This window comes from Apus apus, chromosome 3, assembly GCF_020740795.1.
Source record: "Apus apus isolate bApuApu2 chromosome 3, bApuApu2.pri.cur, whole genome shotgun sequence".
Lineage (NCBI taxonomy): Eukaryota > Metazoa > Chordata > Aves > Apodiformes > Apodidae > Apus > Apus apus.
In genome coordinates this window covers 68713417-68735071 of record NC_067284.1, presented here as the reverse complement: position 1 = coordinate 68735071, position 21655 = coordinate 68713417, and the positions used below count along the sequence as shown (strand labels likewise).

The 21655-nt window shown below is 37.9% G+C and overlaps 1 protein-coding gene across 2 annotated transcripts in view; it reads left to right on the top strand.

Annotated features, from left to right (window-relative positions):
* The window catches only part of SYT14 (synaptotagmin 14), a 59880-nt gene that overhangs the window by 23280 nt on the left and 14945 nt on the right, over positions 1 to 21655 (top strand). For both annotated transcript variants that reach the window (XM_051614857.1, XM_051614856.1), the window contains exons 3-4: positions 10261 to 10529; positions 12264 to 12713. In XM_051614857.1, coding sequence (XP_051470817.1) covers positions 10261 to 10529; positions 12264 to 12713 — 719 coding nt within the window. The remainder of the gene's footprint in view (positions 1 to 10260; positions 10530 to 12263; positions 12714 to 21655) is intronic.

Below are 21655 nucleotides of genomic sequence, written 5' to 3'. Positions count from 1 at the left end.
AAACATCATTCCGCTGAGTACGTTTTCAATTATACTCTTAAAAACTTTGCTGACACCAAATTATGAGAAAGAGGAGGATGGTAATAGGTCTGGAGGTATGTTGTATTCTTTCTGACATTGCAGCAAAGCTCCTGTAATGTTCCAGTAGTACTTCTCAAGATAATCACTGACTTTCTAATGAAGGTACACTAATTTCATCGAGAGTAAAATAAATAATTTTCAGTTTTGAAATTATCATACAAATATTTTGCAGCTGTAGCTATCAGACTTTGATTGCTAATTGACTGTTGTGCACCACCTTTAAGTCTCTTATTCAACAAGCAGCATCAAACAGTAGTTTCAAATTAGGTACAATTTTTTGCTAGCATAAGTCCAGGAGAAAAAAAAAAATTTGTTGATATGCATGTTTTTACTCTGTCACAGTGGCTAGAAAGTTTAATACTGTAGGTATAACACCATGTTCACGACAACACGGTTTTCCAGTTAGTGTTGTGGGAAGTGAAATGGTTTGTGAATGGTATCCTGCACTCTCATCCCTGATTGTGCAGCACTGTGGTTTCTTTGGATGAATAACATGGAAGACAGTTCCTCTCCTACTGGTTTTTGAGGGTGAATACCCTACGTTTTCTGTAGGCCCTATGCCCTCGATGCAGTATGCTCATTGGCCACTGTTCTCTCATCCTCAGAAGCTCTTGCATAGCTCTTATGACTCGTGCTATGACTGAATGAAAGTATCTTCAGCAGCCAGACTCATATTCATCAACTCCTTCCAAAATGTAGAAGATTGCCTGTTTTGTGAGTTATATGACAACTGTGGAAACATAACAGCAACTACATCATATATTACATATAAGCCCAGTAAAGCAGCTTGTCTGTGACAGTGGGAGGTCTCAGAAGCACTGCAAATAAGTGCAAGGAATTTAGTTTTGAGTAATTGTGTTTCTTTATGCCTGGAGAAATTTGTTTGAGGTCTTGCTGGAGTGAGTGGAACAGCCTGACATGCTCCCTGCTGCTTAATCCTTGCCTTTTCTGTGAATTTGTAGCCCTCTCACTGTGTGTGAAGGGAGGATACCTTAGTTTCAAAGCACATTCATTTCCTGTGATTTCACAGTGTCTATTTTGCCATTCTTTATCTGAACAGTTGGCCCCAAAAGTGGTACTAGTGCCATTATTCCTAAACATACTTTCTATGGGCACTAATATCGAAAAGGTTTTAGAAGAGTTCTTGAACATATTTAGACAATTTCTTCTAATTTTGACCTATTAGGTCAATAACTTACAAGACCTATTTCAAAAGCAGGAAAAACTTCTGAGTTTTCTAGAATCCTTTTTGCAGGAATACTCTTAACATACTGCAGGAAATACAGTCCATTTTACTAAAGTAAGTCACTGAGCCAGTGTGTCAAGGAAAGAAGGGTGAAAAGTTCCTGGAGAAATAAGAGAAATCAAGGTCCTTTCGATTTTCAGGTTCTAAATAAATGATTGCTACCATCTCCCTACTCAAAAGGCAAAATAATAATAAATCTAAAAAATACATCTAAAAGGGCTTATTCTGCGAAACTTCTTGCCTGGAATGAAACTAGCTGTGTTCTCAAGGTTGTGCACATTTTCACCTACAACTACAGATATTCCCACCCATCAGACATCACCAGTTTCTCTTTTATCTCTTTGCTTTGTTGACATTGCTTTTTTCTCAGATCTGAACTGCTTTTTTACATGTCATGTGTTGTTTTGTTTTCCTGATTCTTTCACCTTTCTTTTTCTATCATTTTTACTTTCGTTATTTTTGCATTTTTTAATTTTTCATTCCTGTTTGCATCTTGTCTGCTCTTTATTTCTCTCTCTGCCCTTTTTCTCATTTTCTATACAGATCTATGAAACTTCTCTCCCTTTATTTCTTTCCTTTGTTCATTACCAACAACCTATCACTTTTTTCTGAATCATTGCAGCTACTTCCTCCTTTTGCCTTTTAAAAAAATTTCCTCTTGCCTTTAGTTTTTTCCCCACCCTAATTTAATATTTATATTATATTTTTTGTTTCTCTTCCTTCTCTTCCACTGCAGAGCTGATGATAACAGAAAATTCTGTGGGGTTAAATCTCTTAAGAAGCTATTGGCTTGGAGGTTTCCCTGTTGTTGTTGGTACACAATTCAGGTGAATTTTAGGATAATAATATAGAATGCTTGAAGTAATAAAAAAACACAACAAAAAACCCTAGGTGAAACAGCTGGAATACTAGTCTTAAAAGGCTTGGTTTCAGTTCCACACTTCATTGGAAGCTCTCCATGATTATAAGCACTTCTGAGCTAGATTCACAGCCATCTTTATTATGTCTTATTTAAACCCGTACTTTAGTTCTCCATCTATAAAGTACCAAACACTTTAACTTCTGCTGTTATAGTAGTACTGGTATTTACCATAATATCTATTAACAGTTATGTGATATCCAAATTGGGAGCATATACATATCTTAAGTAGGTTGGCAGAAAATTTAACTCATGCCCTACTGAAATGGCTCATTCAGAATCATTGTAATGCTGCTGTGTGTTAGTGATTCACTCTAACAGAGCATCCTTTGCTCTCAAAATTGCTATAAAATCAAAGCAGGCTTTGTATTCCTATTCTGGAAGCAGTTGTGGATAGAAGATATCTTTCCTGGTACATTTTCACCAGTTAGGTTAGTAACGAACAGAGTTGAAATACTAGGAAACTTATCAAAGTTTTTTTGAAAGAATTATAAAATGCGGTTTTAAGAAACTATTAAGTTAGTGCCTTTTAAATTGCAGAAGGGGTTCTTAGTGAAAGAAGTAGTCTTACTTAAAGTAGAAGCATGGAAAAAAGAATTATTCTAATAATTATGTAACACACAAGTGCAGTATATCCTGCTGAATGGATCTTGTGTATATAATCAAATGAATAATTATTGAGAACTTAGAGGGTGTTCCTGTGTTGCTTTGAAAACTTTGTTGTTTTTTTTTCAAATAAAAAAATGAATGTGCCCAAAATGAGCTGCAAAAATATTAAAATATTTGAGAAAATGCTACACGTAACACATTGATCTTACTTTCTAATCATGCTTTCTTTCCTAATTTGGGAATGAGAGCAGAAACATTACAGGAATATTAGCTGTTAGTTGCAATGCTTTGCTGGGAATTGATTTTAGCCATCTGTGGGATCTTTTTCACCTTTTCAGCACTTTATTCTGCTACTCGACTTCTGTACCTTATACTGCAGCTGTAGAAGTATTAAACTGGACTGAATTTTGAACTATAATTTAAAGTTAAAAATGTACTCAAATGAAGCATAGAAATGACAGGAATGTACGTTCTGAGCCCACATCCAGCTGCTATGGTCCAGAGGTATGAAGGGGATGCTAGTATGCACACACTGTTCAGAAATGGGGATTCTCAGAGCCCTGACATGGTGTACAGTGGGTACAGGTTTCAAAACTTATATCTTACATGCTCTGAATTTCTGTTAAGCATCTGTAAATGCTGGTGAGATAGCCAAATTTGGGTGAATTTTCCCAGAAATTATAAAAAGCATTTCCTTGTCACTAAGGCGCTCTTTAAGATTTCAAAGCCAGTTGTCAATCACCTTCAGCAAGGAGAACCTCTTGTGTATTTTAAAATGGTGGAAAGAAAAAAAAAAAAGGAAGATGCTATGAATTTATTGAACTTACTTTATTTTTGAAAGTGGTATTTTTCTAACAATTTTGATAACTTAGGAAAAGTGAACAGAGGTGCAAAGGAGTTAGCCAATATAGTGATCTGAGAGGTAGTATAAAGGAAAGTTGGCTGCTTACATAAACAGTAAAAGTGAAACCACCATCTTAACAAAACTGAAATTAAGTTTTTGTACCTAAGAAGGTGAATGAATATGCTTAGTAGAAGTTATGCTTTACCTAAGGAAATGTAATTATGGAAAGGAAGGCAAATAAATTTACAATTTCAATTTTAAAGATGACTGCTCCAGAAAAGCTTTAGAGCTGGATGTAGATCTCAGAAAAGAAGAGTAAAAAAAAATAAATTTAAAAAATAAAATAAACACACATAAAAAATAACTTCCAGAAACCTTGATTTATGGATATATTTGCATCAATAAGAGATTAAGATATTGAACCAATAGGATTAATCAGTATTTAGCTGTATTTTGGACAGCTGGAAAGTATAAATACAGAACCAGGTAGCAGAACTCCTTCCTAGTCAAATTCATGGAATACTGTATAAGGAGTCATAGAATGATACTTAAATTGAAAGAAAATTAGTTCAAGAGATGCTAATATATAATTTTCATTGAAAGACGACCAAAATATTTGGGAAGGAAACAAAAGAATGTCTTTGACAGTTAGTTCACTATAATGCTTTAATAATGTATTTGTAGTTCAAATATTCTAATTTGGGCTAATTTTGGAAAGAGAAAGCTTGCAGTTTTTCAGCAGTGCATCACTTTTCTGTATTGCTCTGTAAAATAGAATGAAAAATTGTAGAAATCAGAAGTGCTCTAATAGGTGCAGAAAAGAGCACATTTCTATTGTCAGGAAACAAAACCAAGCTGTAGATCTGCAGGCTCATTACGTAAACAGATAAATAAAATTTTAAAAACTACTATGTGAGTATCAGTAGCTTCAGTTAGTCTTCAGCCTTTCCTGAGGAAGAAAATTGAAGTGTTAAGGATTGAATTTAAAGATAATTCAGCAATTTTGGATTAGTTTTATTAAAACACAGAAGACAACCTTTTTATTGCATGAATGACCAGTAGAATTAGCCTTAGAAGGTGAGGAAAATGCAGTGCTAAGAACTTAATGTGATATCAAATATAAATGTCAGCAATGCTGTTTTGATTTCTGCTAGTCTGGGATGAGGCTCATAGTGCATGGATTTTTCTAAATATTAGGTAACAAAGGAGAACTATTTTTTTACTAAGGAAGGAAAAAAAGAAACCCAAACAGATATGATTACTTTTTTTTGTTTGCCAATGAGTTGCTTAATGTGGAATAAAATTTAACTGTGAATAAAAGTAAAAAATGTGGCAAATACAAAAAGAAAACTGTTGGGTTTTTTCCAGTTGTCCATAGTGACCCCATACTAATCCTGTATTCCCCTTTTTTCAGTAAGCAAGACTCATGCCATAACTCTTTTGGAAAAGACACAGAATAATGCTAAGATAATTTATTTTGTTGTGAAAGAATGTATTTTTTTCCTCACAGAAATGCATGTAAGCTTTTCATTTTAAAGGAAGGGGAGCCCTGAGGTTTCATTCAATATTTAATGTTCATATTTTATACTCCTCATAATGTGGGTTAATTCAGTCAACGTAATATTTTTGGGTGGTAGAAAAGTTCAAACATGGAAATTCCATTTGGACTGTCTGTGCTGCATACCAGAAATCTCTAAGGATATTTAATAATTCAGAATAAGAAAGGTTTTTTAAATTTTTTAATTTTATGTTTTATTTAAATTATCTTAACATTTACATAGAAACCCTTGAAGGGTTGAAAACTTGAGATTTACATTAGATTAAAAAAAAAGTAATTATGAAGCATAGTGTATGTGGAGACATATTAGGGGAAGAAAAGCTACTGTTTCAGTATGAAGATATCGCGACAATTACAAAATATGACTAAGAAAATTTATTAATATCGATAGTGATTATTTGTTTTAAAGGAACTGGAAATTAGATTCCCAAAGAAGTTTTGCATTAATGCTGTCTCCCACAATAGTATGAATATTTAAAGAAGTAGTATATATGAGAAACTCCAAGTGGCAAAAGTGTAGTTAATTACTGCTTAGGAGACAGTGGAATTAAAACCACAAGTGTAGTTTCCTTTCTCATATAATAAGAGTTGAATGTTCTTGCAATTACTCAGAAAATATGGGCTAAGAAAGCTTAAGTTCGTGCTGCTGCTGCTGACACCCTTTGGGAAAATTAATTAAGATAGCAAAGTCTAAACATTGTAAACATGGAAAGGAACATCACCAGCTTCATGGTGAAATGTTGTACAGTCTAGCATGGTCCACAAGGTGCCAGGACAGAGAGGAGAAGTGAGGAGCATTGGGAGCAGAAAGTTCAAATAGTAACAGAAAATCTAAAGAAAAATACTTTCTTCAAGTAAGTTCATGTATCTTTAAACTGGACAAATGACTGCAAAGTTTCTGTATTTTCTCATAGTTACCAATAGTACGTTCCAGGAAAAATACTCATTTTGACCATGATTACTGTGTCATGTTTTACTAACAGTCCCTTGAGTTGGTGGCAAGAATATGTACCCTCACCCCTTGGCTTTTGGTCAGTACCCTGTAAAGGGACTTATGAAAACAGATGAACCTTCATTGTTTCACAAACAGTATTAAAAATACGATCTTTATTTACTTCAGACTAAAATGTGCTAATGACTGTTTACATGCTGTAATTTCTGAGTGTACCAGCAGAATGCTAATCTGTTTTTGCCAGGTATTTCACTTATAATTCAGGCTTCTTCAGCTGTTGAGCAAGGACTTTACTGTTACTACAGTATGAGTGTTTTCCCAGCCCCTGACAGAAGGCTGAAAATTTTAATTAAAGCAGTTAACCCAAAGATTGACTTTTCCGATCTGCCTGTTGACAACAATGCACTGTGTTCTCCATTTAGAGTTTACTAAGTATCTGTTAATAACTTGGTTTCACTTGTGCTCTGAGAATGCACCATTATCTCACATATTTTAGGTAGAAAACTGAATGTGGGATCTTCATCCCGTTAACTTTCTTTGTGTGGTTTTGTAGCTGGTAAGAACCTCAGGATAGACCTGATTTGGTTTATCTGATTATTCCTTTCTTTCAGGTTTGTGATATGTGTTGGCTTGTTGTTCACCCTGTCTTGTCCAAAATTGTATGGTAATTTAATATGATTAATTTTCACTGGGGAAACTGGCAACATTTATTTTCTGTCTGGTTTGGGAGCAGAAAGTTTCTTGGGAAGCTTGCATAGAATTGACACAACAATTCATTTTAGATTTTCAGAGTAAACATTTGCTTGATAAAAGTAACTCTTTAGCAGATGTTCTTAGCCATGTTCAGTGGTCTTCAGAAGGTGTCCTTTGGCTTTGCCGTGGTATACAGATATGCACAAGTGTAACTTTGGAAGTTTACACCTTAAGTTAAAGGTACAAGGTGTGTTATAGATAGTGGTTCTGTACGTAAATATGCAGCACTTGAGAGCAAGGCTTTCCTTTCGGTTCCAAATCTTTTTCTCCAGTACAATTAGTGATAGACCAGCATGCCTTAGCAGGTTTTTTTCATTTTAAACTGATACATACGCAAAATATTGTTAACGAATGAATTATTTATGTTTGTTGTTACTTCTATGTATTTTTAAGGAAAATACCTAGTATCAGTATTCACTTCTGTCTGTGTTATCATTTGTCTTTGATATTGTCAGTCATCAGAATGTTTTCATGTCATTCAAATTTGCAGTATTTTCAGAGAATCCTAACGTGAAATGATCATTTTATTGGATCATTTACTGAGGGGAGGGGGAAATTATTAAAAATCAGGCATTTTCACTTTAACAATTAATTCGAAAACTTTGATACTTTTATTTAAAGAAGTCTTGTGTTCATAAACAGTTTATGCCTGTTTAGGCAGAGATCTCTGTAGGTTTTTTAAACCCACTTAGTTATTTTAAGAATCTACATGCTATTTCTGTTTGGTAAAATAAACTTTCAGAAATAAATAGTTAAAACCAGCCCCAGTGTTTTAGCTTTTTCTGAGTTTTTTTTTTTAATCACAGCTGGTTAATAAGAATTTTATTTTCTTCACTTCTTCCCCACCTACATTAAAAGTATCTTTTGTGTCACACAGCCTGTGCAGTTTTCCCATAGGAACATATAATGGAGTTAATGAAAGTGAAAAAAGTGAGTCACACAGTCATTTATTTACTCATGTAAGACAATAATGGTGTTGATAGTTACCCAGACATGCTTTCATTTCTTTTGATTGTGGAAAAGCTGGGAGTTAAAAAGTCCTTGCAGACTAGACTACAAGTGGAAAGAAAGAAATTAAGTGATAGCTATGTGATCGTTACTGTCTCGTTTAAGGCTGTTTGTAGCATTTTAGCAACAACAAGCTGAAGGGCTGTTGCTCTAAATTTGCTAGAATATTCAATTATATACATTATGAAAAGGAAGTCCTGTCTTCAGGTTATCTAATGTGTGTGTGTGTGTATATGTATATAAGCTGCTTTCCCAGATCTCTCCATGTTCTGCAAATACAGCTTTCTCACTATTCCTGTGTGGCAATTTCAGGATTCTGACTATCCCACATAATTCCATTTTATATGTAAGGTTTTATGTGTATCTGCCAGACTGATGACTGTTTCAAGTATAGGATTCCCTGCCTGCTGTTTCCTTTTCAGCCCTATGGAACTTGGAGCTTCAAGAGTTAGTGGCACTGGGCTAGCTAACAACAGTAGACCTTTTGCATGAGTACTGTAAGAGAGCCTTGGGATCACTCTGAGTGGTAGACTGACTCTGATGGGTTTATCAGAGAAGAGAAGATTCCTGGCCATGGTATCCTCTGGTAGGAGTGCTTTGCATTGTTTTAATTACTCATTTGCCTTAACTAAAGCTACAAGCAGTTCCTTTAGGAGCCCAGTGAGCAGCCAACTAGAGAAGAGCCCCAGTTATCTTTGCAGCCTGTATTTATCTGTGCAGGAGATACCGTGTCCATGTTCTTCCCAGCTTTGGGGATCTGCAGTGCACATTGCCTCCCTCCTTGCCAACACGTCTGGCTTTGCTTCCCATGGAAGGTGTGCACTGCAGCTGTGGTGGTTTGGGCTTACATCAAGTCCCAGAAGCTGTGAAATGTTCCTGCATTCCACAGTCATTCCCAGACTTCCAATGGAAAGGAAAGCAAAAGAGAGCCTGTTGTGAATACTTTATTTCCCAGTAGAGCCACATTACTGTGTTTTCAGCCTTGCTGTGTAATGAGTAACCCTTATGCATAATCTGTTTATGTGATAGGTTGAACAACTGGTATTACCTCTGAAGCAGTTAGAAGATGGATGTACCTGGTGAGAATATAGGACACAGGCAGGGAAATCCTGTATAGAAAAATTTGGTGGTGAAACTCAAATGTACCATCTTTATCATGTGGGAAAAAAAAATTCTGAAACCCAAGCCTAAATAGTTTGAATATTAATACTTTTGTTAACTTCCTTGTTTGGTAGGTTTTTTTCTGTGAGTGAAAGTCTGACACCAGAAAACTGTTACTTTGAAATTTTTGTGTATAAGTTAATTCTACATGTGAAGGGACGTCGAAGTCTTCATTAAAATCTCTACGGAAGATGTAAAAAAAATGTGAAAAGGTTTTACCGATGCTGGATACTCCTTTCAACTACTGCACACATTGCTGTCTTTTCTCAACTCCAGTCAATTGTATAATGCTGCATAGTAAAATATGAGATAAAAAATTGGAATGTAATTATTTTGAATTAACTATATGTATCCATAGCCATGCATCCTTGTATGGATACAAGGATCTACATCCTTGTAGATATATAGCTACATTTCTTTCTATCTAGCTAGTGTAAGTGAGAAGCAAAGATGGTCAGCATCAGTTACACATCCCAAGCACAAGATTGCTCATTGTCCTTTTTCCACTGTCTTCAGTGACTGGACCTAATGTCTAACTTACAGATGCTGGTCCTTAATAAGGAAACTGAGACACTGCTTCCCATGTTAAATTCACTGGTGAGCAGAGTTCACTTGTGTGAAAAGGCTTGTGCCCGTCTTTATTAGTGCCTTATTTGTCTTCAAAGTTCAATTTCATATTTCTGTGGGTGAGCAACAGCATGGGCGGTAATCAGAAGTTTGATACTGTGGCATTAGGCGTTTTGTTTCCTTAGCACCTGCACAGAATCTGACTTAAGATACCCACAGATTTTTGCAAGGTAAGCATCCCTGAAATTCAAGCCTAGAATTTTTGTCATGTCATATTCGTACTGTATTTATTATATATATGGTTCACACACCCCATTCTGACTGTATTTCTAATACTTTGCTTTTTCCCACATCTCTTTCATCTGAGAGAGCATTTGTCTTCCTTTTAAAATCAATATTTTTCAGTAGTATTTATTATATAATTTAAAATGTAAAGTAGAAAAAAAAGGACACTTGTAGATTTTAAATACTCTGTCCATGTACTTGGACTTTGCATTTTCCAATGAACCATTCAGCAGTAAATAATCAGAAAGTAAGTAAAGAATTTTCACTTAATTCTCAGCAAACTGCATTCAGAGGATGAGAAGAACACCTCCACTAGACGAACTGCAGCCGCCTCCATACCATGATGATAGTGGTTCTCCTCATCTTTCATGTACACCTTCTGAAGTCGGAGACAGTAAATGTGAATATTCCCAGTGTAGCAACAGCCCAAGATGTTCATATAAGTGCCCAAGTGAGGGAAGCACGGGACATGAAATAGAAAGCTTTCATAACAAAGGATACGAAGAGGATGTACCAAGTGACAGCACAGCTGTCCTTAGTCCAGAGGTAAATGAAAACGGTTGAGTGTTCTGAAGCATATTGCAGTGCAATTGTCTGAGAGATCTTTTTTTTTAAAATCCATTTAAAGATATATGTACACTAATCTTGCAGCTCATTCATTAAAAAAAACAACAAACTTTGTCAGAAAATATTACAATAGGATTTCAGATTGTCCTTTATGGCCCCTTAACTTTCAAACAAGCTCCTAATAAGAGTGTTGTTTTTTTTTTAACAATTTAGAAAACTTGTCACACTATAAGAACTGAAGTTAAAATTGTTTTTCTTTCACATAGCTTTTTGAACAGCCAGAAAAAAAAAGAAAAGCTATTAAAACTTTTCAAACTGAACACTCCATAATGTAAAAAATCTTTTATGAAAAAAAACCAAGCCGAATAATTTTTAAAAATTGTTGATATAGTGATTTGTTCAATTTAATTTTCCTTTTCTGCTATCAACTGTAATGATAGCTATTTATTTTTACTATGTAGAAATAATATTTTCTGACATGTATTTTCTGAAATGTCTTTAACAAACACTTAGTGCACTAATATCTGTGGATAAGTCTACATTAGTGATGTCATGTGCATGAGAGTCTTTTTGGTATAGATTTGTCTTTTGACTCTATCTGAAGTTTTGAAGTGCATATTAGGGCTTAGTCCTGATGTGTCAGCAGCTGTTTCTGTCTTGGTAGACCTCTTGGTAAGTTGATTTAGAATACCTGGCGGGTTGGTGCAACATCTGGAAGACCCACCTGCTAGGTGAATGCAAGGTGTTCCAGTACCTGTCTGCATGTTACCTGATGATCAGGTAGGACCACAATCTGTATGAACTTCATTGCTGGTAAAGACACAGTCTGTACATGTGGTCCTCAAATTCTAACGGATGGCAGCAAATCTAATCCTGGTTCTTCCTCTTTGTGTACCCAATAAGAAGTGAGAATATTGCCAACCTTTTTACAGCTACTTAACGACTTGAAGAATGAAGCTTTCAGAGGAATGAATTCCCATGGCCATGTAGCAACCAGTTTAAAACAAAAGTGTAACTTTTTTTAATCCAAAAGGCTCTCTTACAGCATTTATTCATGTACATGAACAAGCATATCTTTGATTATACGGAAGTACCCTGGAAAGTAATGTTTTACTGACTTGGAATAATTTATTATATGAACAGTGGGTTGACCTGTACTTGTAAATATTTAGTGTTTCAATGTCACTTATCAAACTAGCTGTTTTAAAAATACATGGTTTAGTAAAGCCATGATAATTTGTGGGATATTTATAGAAGTATGGAAGAGCTGCATGTGTTTTAATGCCTATATTTGCTGGTATCTCACTGTGCTCTCAATCAGTATCCAGATCTTAAAGCACTGTAATAATGTTAACGTAAAAATGTGCATATGCTCACAGTGAAATAAGGCAGTTATATCTTAACAAATGTGTATGTGTTTTAACATGTGGGGCACAGAAGCAGAGATCATGAATGCAGCCTAATTTAGTCTGATCTCTGTCTGAATGGCTCCTGGCTTTTGGCAGTATTGGCCAGGTAAAGTCTTTTGATTTCTTGGCTGCTAGTCAGCCATCTCCTCAGGCTTTCGATGTTTAATTACCTTGTTTATGGAATGAACAGTAAGATCATAGTCGCTTCATATTGCTTAGAGAAAGCTATGTATTTGCAGGCTAGATTTAATAATAGAATATGATAAATAAATAAATAAATTCAAAGCTGCTTTTTCTTCTTCAGGATATGTCAGCTCGAGGATCATCTTCACAGCTTCCTAAACCTTTTGATCCTGAGCCAGTAGCTAAATATGGCACACTGGATGTGACTTTTGACTATGACTCACAGGAACAGAAGCTTTTGGTGACAGTGACAGCTGTCACAGACATTCCCACATACAGCAGGACAGGTGGAAGCTCATGGCAAGTACACCTAGTTCTTCTTCCTATAAAGAAGCAGAAAGCAAAAACCAGCATCCAGCGGGGACCGTGCCCTGTCTTCACAGAGACATTCAAATTTAATCACGTTGAGTCTGAGATGATTGGGAATTATGCAGTTCGCTTTAGACTGTACAGCATACGTCGTATGAAAAAAGAGAGGATTGTGGGAGAAAAGATTTTTTACTTAACAAAATTGAACCTTCAAGGGAAGATGTCAGTGCCAGTGATACTGGAACCTTCTTACAGTCTGTCTGTGAGTATTAAATGAGGCGGAATAAGAATACAGTGATGTACAATGGCGTGAATTTTGTAAGAATAGTGTGTATATTTATAGAGTCATCACATCCACTCGATTTTTTTCAACAGTCACAGCCCCATATTAGCACAATGATAATTTCCTTATAGCTTCTGTAAGTACATTCATTTTCTACCTGCAAAAGCTGCCCATATTTTTCTTTCCAATTATTGAGAAATGTCCGGCTTATAAATAGGGATATAGTGGTGAATATTTGTACATATGTATACATGCCAATATATATATATATTTGATAGTGTAGTTTTTACTCTGCTACCCCCAGCATTTCAATTAAAAAAAAACCACTACACTGGTGAATGCCCTCCCTCTGTTGCAATTAAATCTTGGTTGCAATACTCTTTTTTTTCTTTCAAGAAAGAAGAAAGAGGAGTTTTGAAAGCACAAGGCCATTTTTAGTAACTTCAGGTTAGAACCTTGTAAATAATTGATTTCTGGTTGAGTCTGAAGTGAAAAATAGTGTGAAAAGTAGTTCAAACTGAAAAGGATCTTTCTCTGCTAAAAAAGACACCTGCTTGTCCCCCAAAATAATTTAATATTTTTAATAAACCAGAGCAACAGTAGTTAAGTGTAAATCTAGGTATCACTATGAAATAGCACAAATCACTGTATAGGCAGTAATCAGCTTCTCCTTTTTCTATTTTGTAAGTATTTAAGTCTGCTTTTGTCTAGAAAAAGAATGTTTGTGTTGTTGTGGTCACAGTTTCCTACACTAGGAGTGCTTGAATGTTGCTTTAGAGCTGCATATTTGCTCTTGGGGAAAGAGAAGGTGATTTAGCAAGGACATCCTTATTTCATATGTGTTTGTTTGTTTTTAAACTATCAATAAAAGAAAATACTATCAATAAAAGAAAAAGAGGAGAAAGAAAGGAAAATATTTTTTATGTGTAACAAAGTCATTAATTTGTTCTGCATTTTCAGAAAAGTTTTAGGTCAATTGAAATTCCGTTTCTTTTGAACTTGAGTATTATGAAATACACTCAAAATAAGATGCCATTGTATTTAATTACTAAATTGTTATTTAATTACTAAAAAGATATTAATTAGACTTAGTAAAAGCGGAGACTAAAACTTGGCTCTCATGAAGGATCAATTAGCATTAGAACATCTTTTTTTATGATTCCTTAAGAAGTACAAATCAGTCTATTCCAAGGATGGAAGTGGTTCGCTTACCAGTGTGAACTTCACTAATGCAGAGTTTCCTAGCTACACAGCTAGTGCAAAAAGCACCCTATGAAACAAAACATTGACTATTCTAAATGAACTTGCTAAATTTTTGTGTGCTATCAATAGGTTCTAGTATAAAATTTATCAAAGTCAGTGGAAGAGGCAAATGAAAGGGCCAGGCTTTTGATTGATTGGTATATACCATATGTTCGTTGGTTATTCTTCTCTATTGTTTTCTTGACATTGTTATTTATTTTATGTGATGGTAAAGGGTCTCATTTTGGGGGGAAAGAAACAAGGAAAATAGGAAGGAAGTGAAAGTATCTTCTTAAATTTGTTGCTGTAATGAGGTTTAGGCAGATTTATCTCAGACCTACCTGTTGCTGGAAAAGAACCTTCATAGTCTATAGCTTGAATGAGGATCCATGTTTTTTGGAACTATACAAATGAATTTTTAAAGCTTTGGAAATTCTTTCACATCTGAGATTATAGGTATTTTTATGTTTTAATTTAAAAGCATGTATCATATTTTAACAGCGAGCAGATCTATTACAGGATTTAACATCTAGTTGTTTTGCAAGAGTGTTAAATTTTACTTTGTTTTTAGGATTTATGACTGGAAATGGGGGGTATCCTGGGTCACTTGAGTCCAAGACCTTGTTATTGCTAAACAGCCAGGTCATCCTGATCACACATTTGTGAATTTTCATCTGAAAACATAGGGTTGTTTAATTTCCAATTCAAATTTTTTCATGACCAGTTTATAACCATTTGTTCTTATGCCCACGTGGTCCGTGAGCTTCATTAGTTCTTACCCTTCTCCAGTGTTTGCCTCTGGTTCTACTTATACACATTGGTCGTACTCCTTCTTAATTGTTCTTTTGCTGGAGTAGACCAACAACAATCTCTGTGTCCAACTAGGCATAAATACCAGGCAGGAGTTATTAAACAGAAGAAGGTAAGTGTTATTTCAACTTGGAGAGATCCAGCTGTTCAGGAATAATTGTAATTATAAAATCTGTGATGAGGTACATGGTAAATTCTGAATTAAATTTGCATTATTCAGCTTCAGAGTGTTTTGTTGCTATGAAGTGCTTATATTTGACAGCATTTTTACAAAGATATTTCTTGGGCACATGACAGTTGCCCTATTTTTTTACAGTGCTTCTCATTATATGGATTTTATGTATTAAATATACCTTCTGTCACGGAAAATTCCTGATCCATTGAAAGGTCTATGCTAATCTCTTCTGCTGAAACAATTTGCTTGCTTCTATCTGTTGCTAATCTTATAGTTATGTATTTGATTAGCTAATTGTCTGCCTTCTGATTGTATAAGAATGGTTCCTATATTGTATATAACGTCTTACATTAGCAGTTACTATCCACAGTCCTAAGTCTGTTAGTCTTTAACAGTGTTGTGTTGTTGCAGTTCTCCCACATAACAGGGAATTCCTTCTCAGGCAGTATCCTCACCCTCCTTATTTATCACACCCTTTCTTCCAAGATCAGTGTATGTTTGAGTGAGGAAGAAGCAACAGAACCCATGTGGTTGTCACTGTAATCTGAGACTGTCCCTTCCAGATTTAATAGAAAGTGATCATTGCATCAAAACTTAGTAACAGGGCTGTACATTGTGATTTTGTCTGAGTATTGTTTGCTTAGGAAGACCTGGCAGAGGTAGGGGACCTGAGAGAAGAGGGGAACTGGAAGCGGGTCCCTGCTCGGGGCAACAGGCAAACCTGCTCCCGGCTTCCCTCACCTTCATGTGTGCCCTTACAGAACAGGTATATGGCCCTGGATCAGGAAAATCTGGTAACTGAGGTTACTGACAAAGGTCTGTCCAGGGAGTTGCCGAGGCAATCTGTCTCATGCATTAGGACTGCCTCTGCTCAGAACAAAAGGAAAGTAATTGTTGTAGGAGATTCTCTTTTGAGGGGAACTGAGGCCCCTATATACTGGCCAGACCCAACCCTCAGGGAGTTCTGCTGCCTCTCTGGGGCCCGGGTCAGGGATGTTACCATGAAACTCCCAGGCCTGGTGCAGCCCTCTGATCACTACCCACTAGTGGTCATGCAGGTGGGCACTGATGAGGTTGCCAAGGCAAGTCCCAGGGCAATGAAAAGGGATTTCAGAGAACTAGGTTGAATGCTTGCAGGATCAGGAGCACAGGTGGTCTTTTCCTCAGTTCCTTCAGTGGCAGGAAAAGCTGAAAGGACTAGGAAAACACAAGTGATTAATGAATGGCTTAGAGGCTGGTGCTGCTGGATGAACTTTGGGTTTTTTATCACGGAGATGATAGGTATGCTAGCAATCAATGGCATAGAGCTGTCAACAAGGGGGAAAAGGATTCTTGGCCAGGAGTTAGTGGGGCTCATTGAGAGAGCTTTAAACTAGACTTGATGGGGGTAGGGGACAAAACTCCTGGATGGCTTGATTTAAAGGACATCGGGCCTGCTGGCATTGGATGGGAAGACCCTGTGCCGCAAGGAACAAAGGGTCCTAGGGCAGGAGTTAGCAGGGCTCATTCACAGAGCTTTAAACTAGATTTGAAGTGGGAGGGGGTTGTAACTGGGTTTGAACTAGTGGGGCATTGTTCTAGTATTAATGAAGACCAGAAGGCCTCCCGCCTCCCAAGGGTGCCACCAGCTTGCTCAGCTTGCTCCCTGAAATGCCTGCACACCAATGCAGGCAGCACGGGGAATAAACAGGAGGAGTTAGAAGTCTGTGTGTGCTCTAAGGGTTATGATCTGGTGGCAATTACAGAGACATGGTGGGACAGCTCACATGACTGGAATGTGGTCATGGATGGCTATGTCATTTTTAGGAAAGACAGGTCCGCAAAGTGAGGTGGTGGAGTTGCTCTTTATGTGAGAGAGCAGCTAGAATGTATTGAGTTCTGTCCAGGGGCTGATGACGAGCAAGTGGAAAGTCTGAGGGTATGAATTAAGGGGCAGACTAGCATGAGTGATACAGTTGTGGGGGTCTGTTACAGACCTGATCAGGACGAGGGAGTTGATGAGGCTTTCTACAGGCAGCTGAAAACAGCCTTGCAACTACAGGCCTTGGTCCTCATGGGGGATTTTAACTACCCAGATATTTGCTGGAAGGCCTACACAGCCAGCCATTCCCAGTCTAGGAGGTTCCTCCAATGCATCGATGATAACTTCTTGATACAGATGGTGGACAAACCAACTAGGAGAGGAGCACTGCTGGATCTTGTACTCACCAACAAGGAGGGTCTGGTTGAAGCGGTGACGGTCAATGGCAGCCTTGGCTGCAGTGACCATGAGATGGTGGAGTGCAGGATCCTGTGTGGGAGGAACAGAACACCCAGCAGGACCAGAACCCTGGACTTCGGCAGGGCCAACTTTGGCCTCTTCCATCAGTTATTAAGAGAAGTCCCATGGGACAGGGTGCTAGATGGTAAAGGAGCTCAAGATATCTGGTAAGCATTCAAGGACTACTTCTTACAAGCTCAGGGTCAGAGCATCCCAATGGGTAGGAAATCAAGTAAAGGAGCCAGGAGACCCACATGGTTCAACAAGGAACTGCTGGGCAAACTCAAGTGGAAAAAGAGAATCTATGGTTCATGGAAGGAGGGGCTGGCCACTTGGAAGCAATATAGGACTGTTGTCAGAGGATGTAAGGAGGCAATAAGGAAAGCTAAGGCCTCCTTGGAACTAAACCTTGCTAGGGAGGTCAAAGACAATAGAAAAGGCTTCTTCAAATACATTGCAGATAGAACAAAACACTAGAGGCACTATAGGCCCCCTGCTGAATGAGGTGGGAGCCCTGGTGACAGAGGATATAAAGAAGGCAGAGGTGCTGATGCCTTCTATGCCTCTGTCTTTACTGCTGCAGACACTCCCCAGGAGCCCCAGATCCCTGAAGCCCCAGAAGAAGTCAGGATAAAGGAGGAGTTTGCTGTGATAGATGAGGATTGGGTTAGGGATCAGTTAAGCAATCTGGACATTCATAAATCCATGGGTCCAGATGGAATACACCTGCGGGTGCTGAGGATAAGTCGTGGGCAGCAGGAGAGGTGCCTGAGGACTGGAGGATAGCAAATGTCACTCCAGTCTACAAAAGTGGCAAGAAGGAGGACCCAGGGAACTATAGACTGGTCAGCCTCACCTCCATTCCTGGAAAGGTGATGGAACAACTTCTTGCTGGCACTGTCTCTAGGCATATCAAGGATGAGGGGGTCATTAAGAGCAGTCAACATGGTTTTACCAAGGGGAAGTCTTGTTTGACCAACCGTACAGCCTTCTGTGAGGAAGTAACTAGGTGGATAGATGATGTTAGGGCAGTAGATGTGTTTTATCTTGATTTCAGTCAAACATTTGACACTGTCTCCCACAGCATCCTCATAGATAAACTGAGGAAGTGTGCTCTTGATGACCAGGTGGTGAGGTGGATCATGAACTGGTGGAGAGGAAGAAGTCAGAGAGTTGTGGTCAGTGGGACGGAACCTCGTTGGAGGCCTGTGACTAGTGGAGTCCCTCAGGGGTCAGTACTGGGACCAGTACTATTCAATATTTTCATCAACGACCTGGATGAGGGAACAGAGTGTGCCCTCAGCAAGTTTGCTGATGACATTAAACTGGGAGGAGTGGCTGACACACCAGAAGGCTGTGCTGCCATTCAATGAGACCTGGACAGGCTGGAGAGTTGGGTGGAGAGAAACTTGATGAAATTCAACAAGGGCAAGTGTGGAGTCTTGCATCTGGGGAAGAACAACCCCATGTACCAGTACAGGTTGGTACTGCTGGAGAGCAGTGCAGGAGAAAGGGACCTGGGGGTCCTGGTGGACAGGAGGATGACCATGAGCCAGCAATGTGCCCTTGTGGCCAAGAAGGCCAATGGCATCCTGGTGTGCATTTGAAGGGGTGTGGTTAGTAGGTCAAGGGAGGTTCTCCTCCCCCTCTATTCTGCCTTGGTGAGGCCGCATCTGGAATATTGTGTCCAGTTCTGGGCCCCTCAGTTCAAGGACAGGGAACTGCTTGAAAGAGTCCAGCACAGAGCCACAAAACTGGTTAAGGGAGTGGAACATCTCCTTTATGAGGAAAGGTTGAGGGAGCTGGGTCTCCTTAGCTTGGAGAAGAGGAGACTGAGGGGCGACCTCATCAATGTTTACAAATATGTTAAGGGGGAGTGTCAGGAGGATGGAGCCAGTGATAGGACAAGGGGCAATGGGTGCAAACTGGAACATAAGAGGTTCCATGTAAACATCAGAAAAAACTTCTTTACTATGAGAGTGACAGAGCACTGGGACAGGCTGCCCAGAGAGGCTGTGGATTCTCCTTCTCTGGAGACATTCAAAACCCGCCTGGACACGTTCCTGTGTGATGTGCTCTAGGCAGGGGGGTTGGATTGGATGATCTTTCGAGGTCCCTTCCAACCCTTAAGATTCTGTGATTCTGTGACCTTTGCTGATCCTTTTGGAGAAATTCTCCTTTTAGTCTACAATGCTAGACAAATTTTTGTTCACCTGCCTTGGGTTTGGTTTCCATTGTGGTGTTGTTTATATTTCTTCAGGAAATCCCTGTGGATGTGTTTTTAGTTGCTCTTCGTTCTTCTCAAGGAAATAAATTTTCCTGACAGTGAACAACAACCTCCAGTATGATGCGATTAGAAAAACATACAAGAGGTTCATTGATTGAAATTTGTTTGGAAAAAAATACCAACACAAGTGTAAACCTCTTCACTGTCCTACAGGTTGCTTTTTGGTATAGAATAACAAAAAACATTCACATTTTAGATTTTTTTTATTATTATTATTTTTGAAGTACAATTTTGACAACTGAAACACACCTCTTCCTGCTAAGCAAATCTAGTAATTGTTCATTGTGTGCTGTGAATAACAAGTTGTTTGCTGTGGAGGATTAAATTGCTTTTACTTTCTTTCTGTAATGTTCTCCATTTCAAACTTACTGAACTCCCGATATGATCCCTATGATAAAGAATGGTGTAGACATTCATTCATGTGTAAAATATTATTTTGTGTATGTTTACTGTAAATATCCAGTGTTTGAGAATTATTTTAGTTGTAATTTTTTGAGTGAAGGCATGTATCATACATTCAGTGTTTAAGAATGCCTGTTCCTGCTCATTCATCTGCCTGCTCTGTCCACTTCGAGGACAGTGGTTAATCATCTGGTATACACTGGTGTATGTACTGTGCTTAAGGCATTTGTTCCGTATTGCCCTTTGTGTGGCATACCTGCAGTATTCTTTCTAATGGATGTTTATTCATTTATAATATTTGGGGGAAAAGCTGTCAGGGTGGCATTCCTTTCTTGGGAATTTGTGGCTGTTACAGAGCCGAGCTCTCAGGTTTTGTGCCAATCCTAATATTTTGGGCCTATTGTTGAATTTACTACTGTGTTCTTATGCTGTGGCCTATTCAGGATCCTATTTGGAAGGCTGAACACTAAAATTAATATCTGTAAACATATCTTTAGTAAGTAGTAGCTACCAGTATGATAATTTAGAACAGCTAATGAAAAAATTACTAAGACTTGTCTAGAGAGGAGAAAAAAAAAAACAAACTAAAAAAATTTTGCTCACATTATTTTATTTAACTAGAATTCTAACTAAAAGGATCACTTCCCATGTGATGGTGCATAAATGCTTTCAGTTAGCTTGTAAAAATTATGTCCATCAAAATAAGGGGCAATTATCTTTAAACTCTGAGCAAGTTCTTATCTTGGGAATAGCTAGCTGAATTCATTTGAGTTAGTGGAAGATCAGAATTAGTCCTTTGACACAAAAAGAAAGATGACTTGTGATTTCTTTGAAAAAAATTATAAGGTGATTGGAAAACGGAGATTATGTTACTGAGGCTGCAGGTGAACTTGACAGTACTGGGCAGAGGAATTGGCCTTCCTGTATTTGACTGGTTGCACAGGCTTTGCCAGCAGTATTGGCAAGCAGCAGCCATTGTCTTCATGGTGTCATGCTTCAACTTGGGCACCTTTGTGTGGTGTTCCCCAAGCACTGCTCCTGGCAGCTGAGCAGATAAGCTCTAGCCCATGGCTCTCTTGGCTCAGGTGTTCATGAGGATATGGGGGGTGGAGAACACAAAGACTACTGTAGCTGCTATGCTCCAAAGCCAGTGGTGTGTCTGTACTGTTCTGGCAGGTGCAAGTTTCAAGAACTCAGAATCTGATGAGATAAGAATCTCTGACTAGATAAGTTCAGTTCAGTTGTCACAGTTTAAAAATTGGCTTTCCAAATCAGGACTATTTACTCCTGATTTTTTTCTTACATAAACACATCTAATAAGTCATGGCAAAGCACTGAACTAGGCATTGAAGCTGTGATACTATTTCAGTCTTACTCTGAATCCACAGTAAGAGGCAATAGTCCTTGCAAGTGGCTTTAAACTCTGTAACTAAATGCACTACTTCAGCTCTTTTGTGGGTTATTTGCTATCTCCACTGTGATCAAGAGAAGGATCTTTGTCATCAGAATACTCTGTCTGATACCACCTTAGGCATAGGCCATATTGCTGCTATTCATCCATTGAAAATCAAGTTCAAGATCAGTTCAGAAAGCTTTCCACAGAGCAACAATTCAGAGTTTGTAATTTTGCCATGTCTAGGCTAGCTAGGATTGTGACTCCTGTTTTGTCAGTAATTTCTTTAAATTAAAGTATAAAGCTTTTTCTAATGAAAAATCCTAATTCTCTGGAAACAAGCTTCTGACTT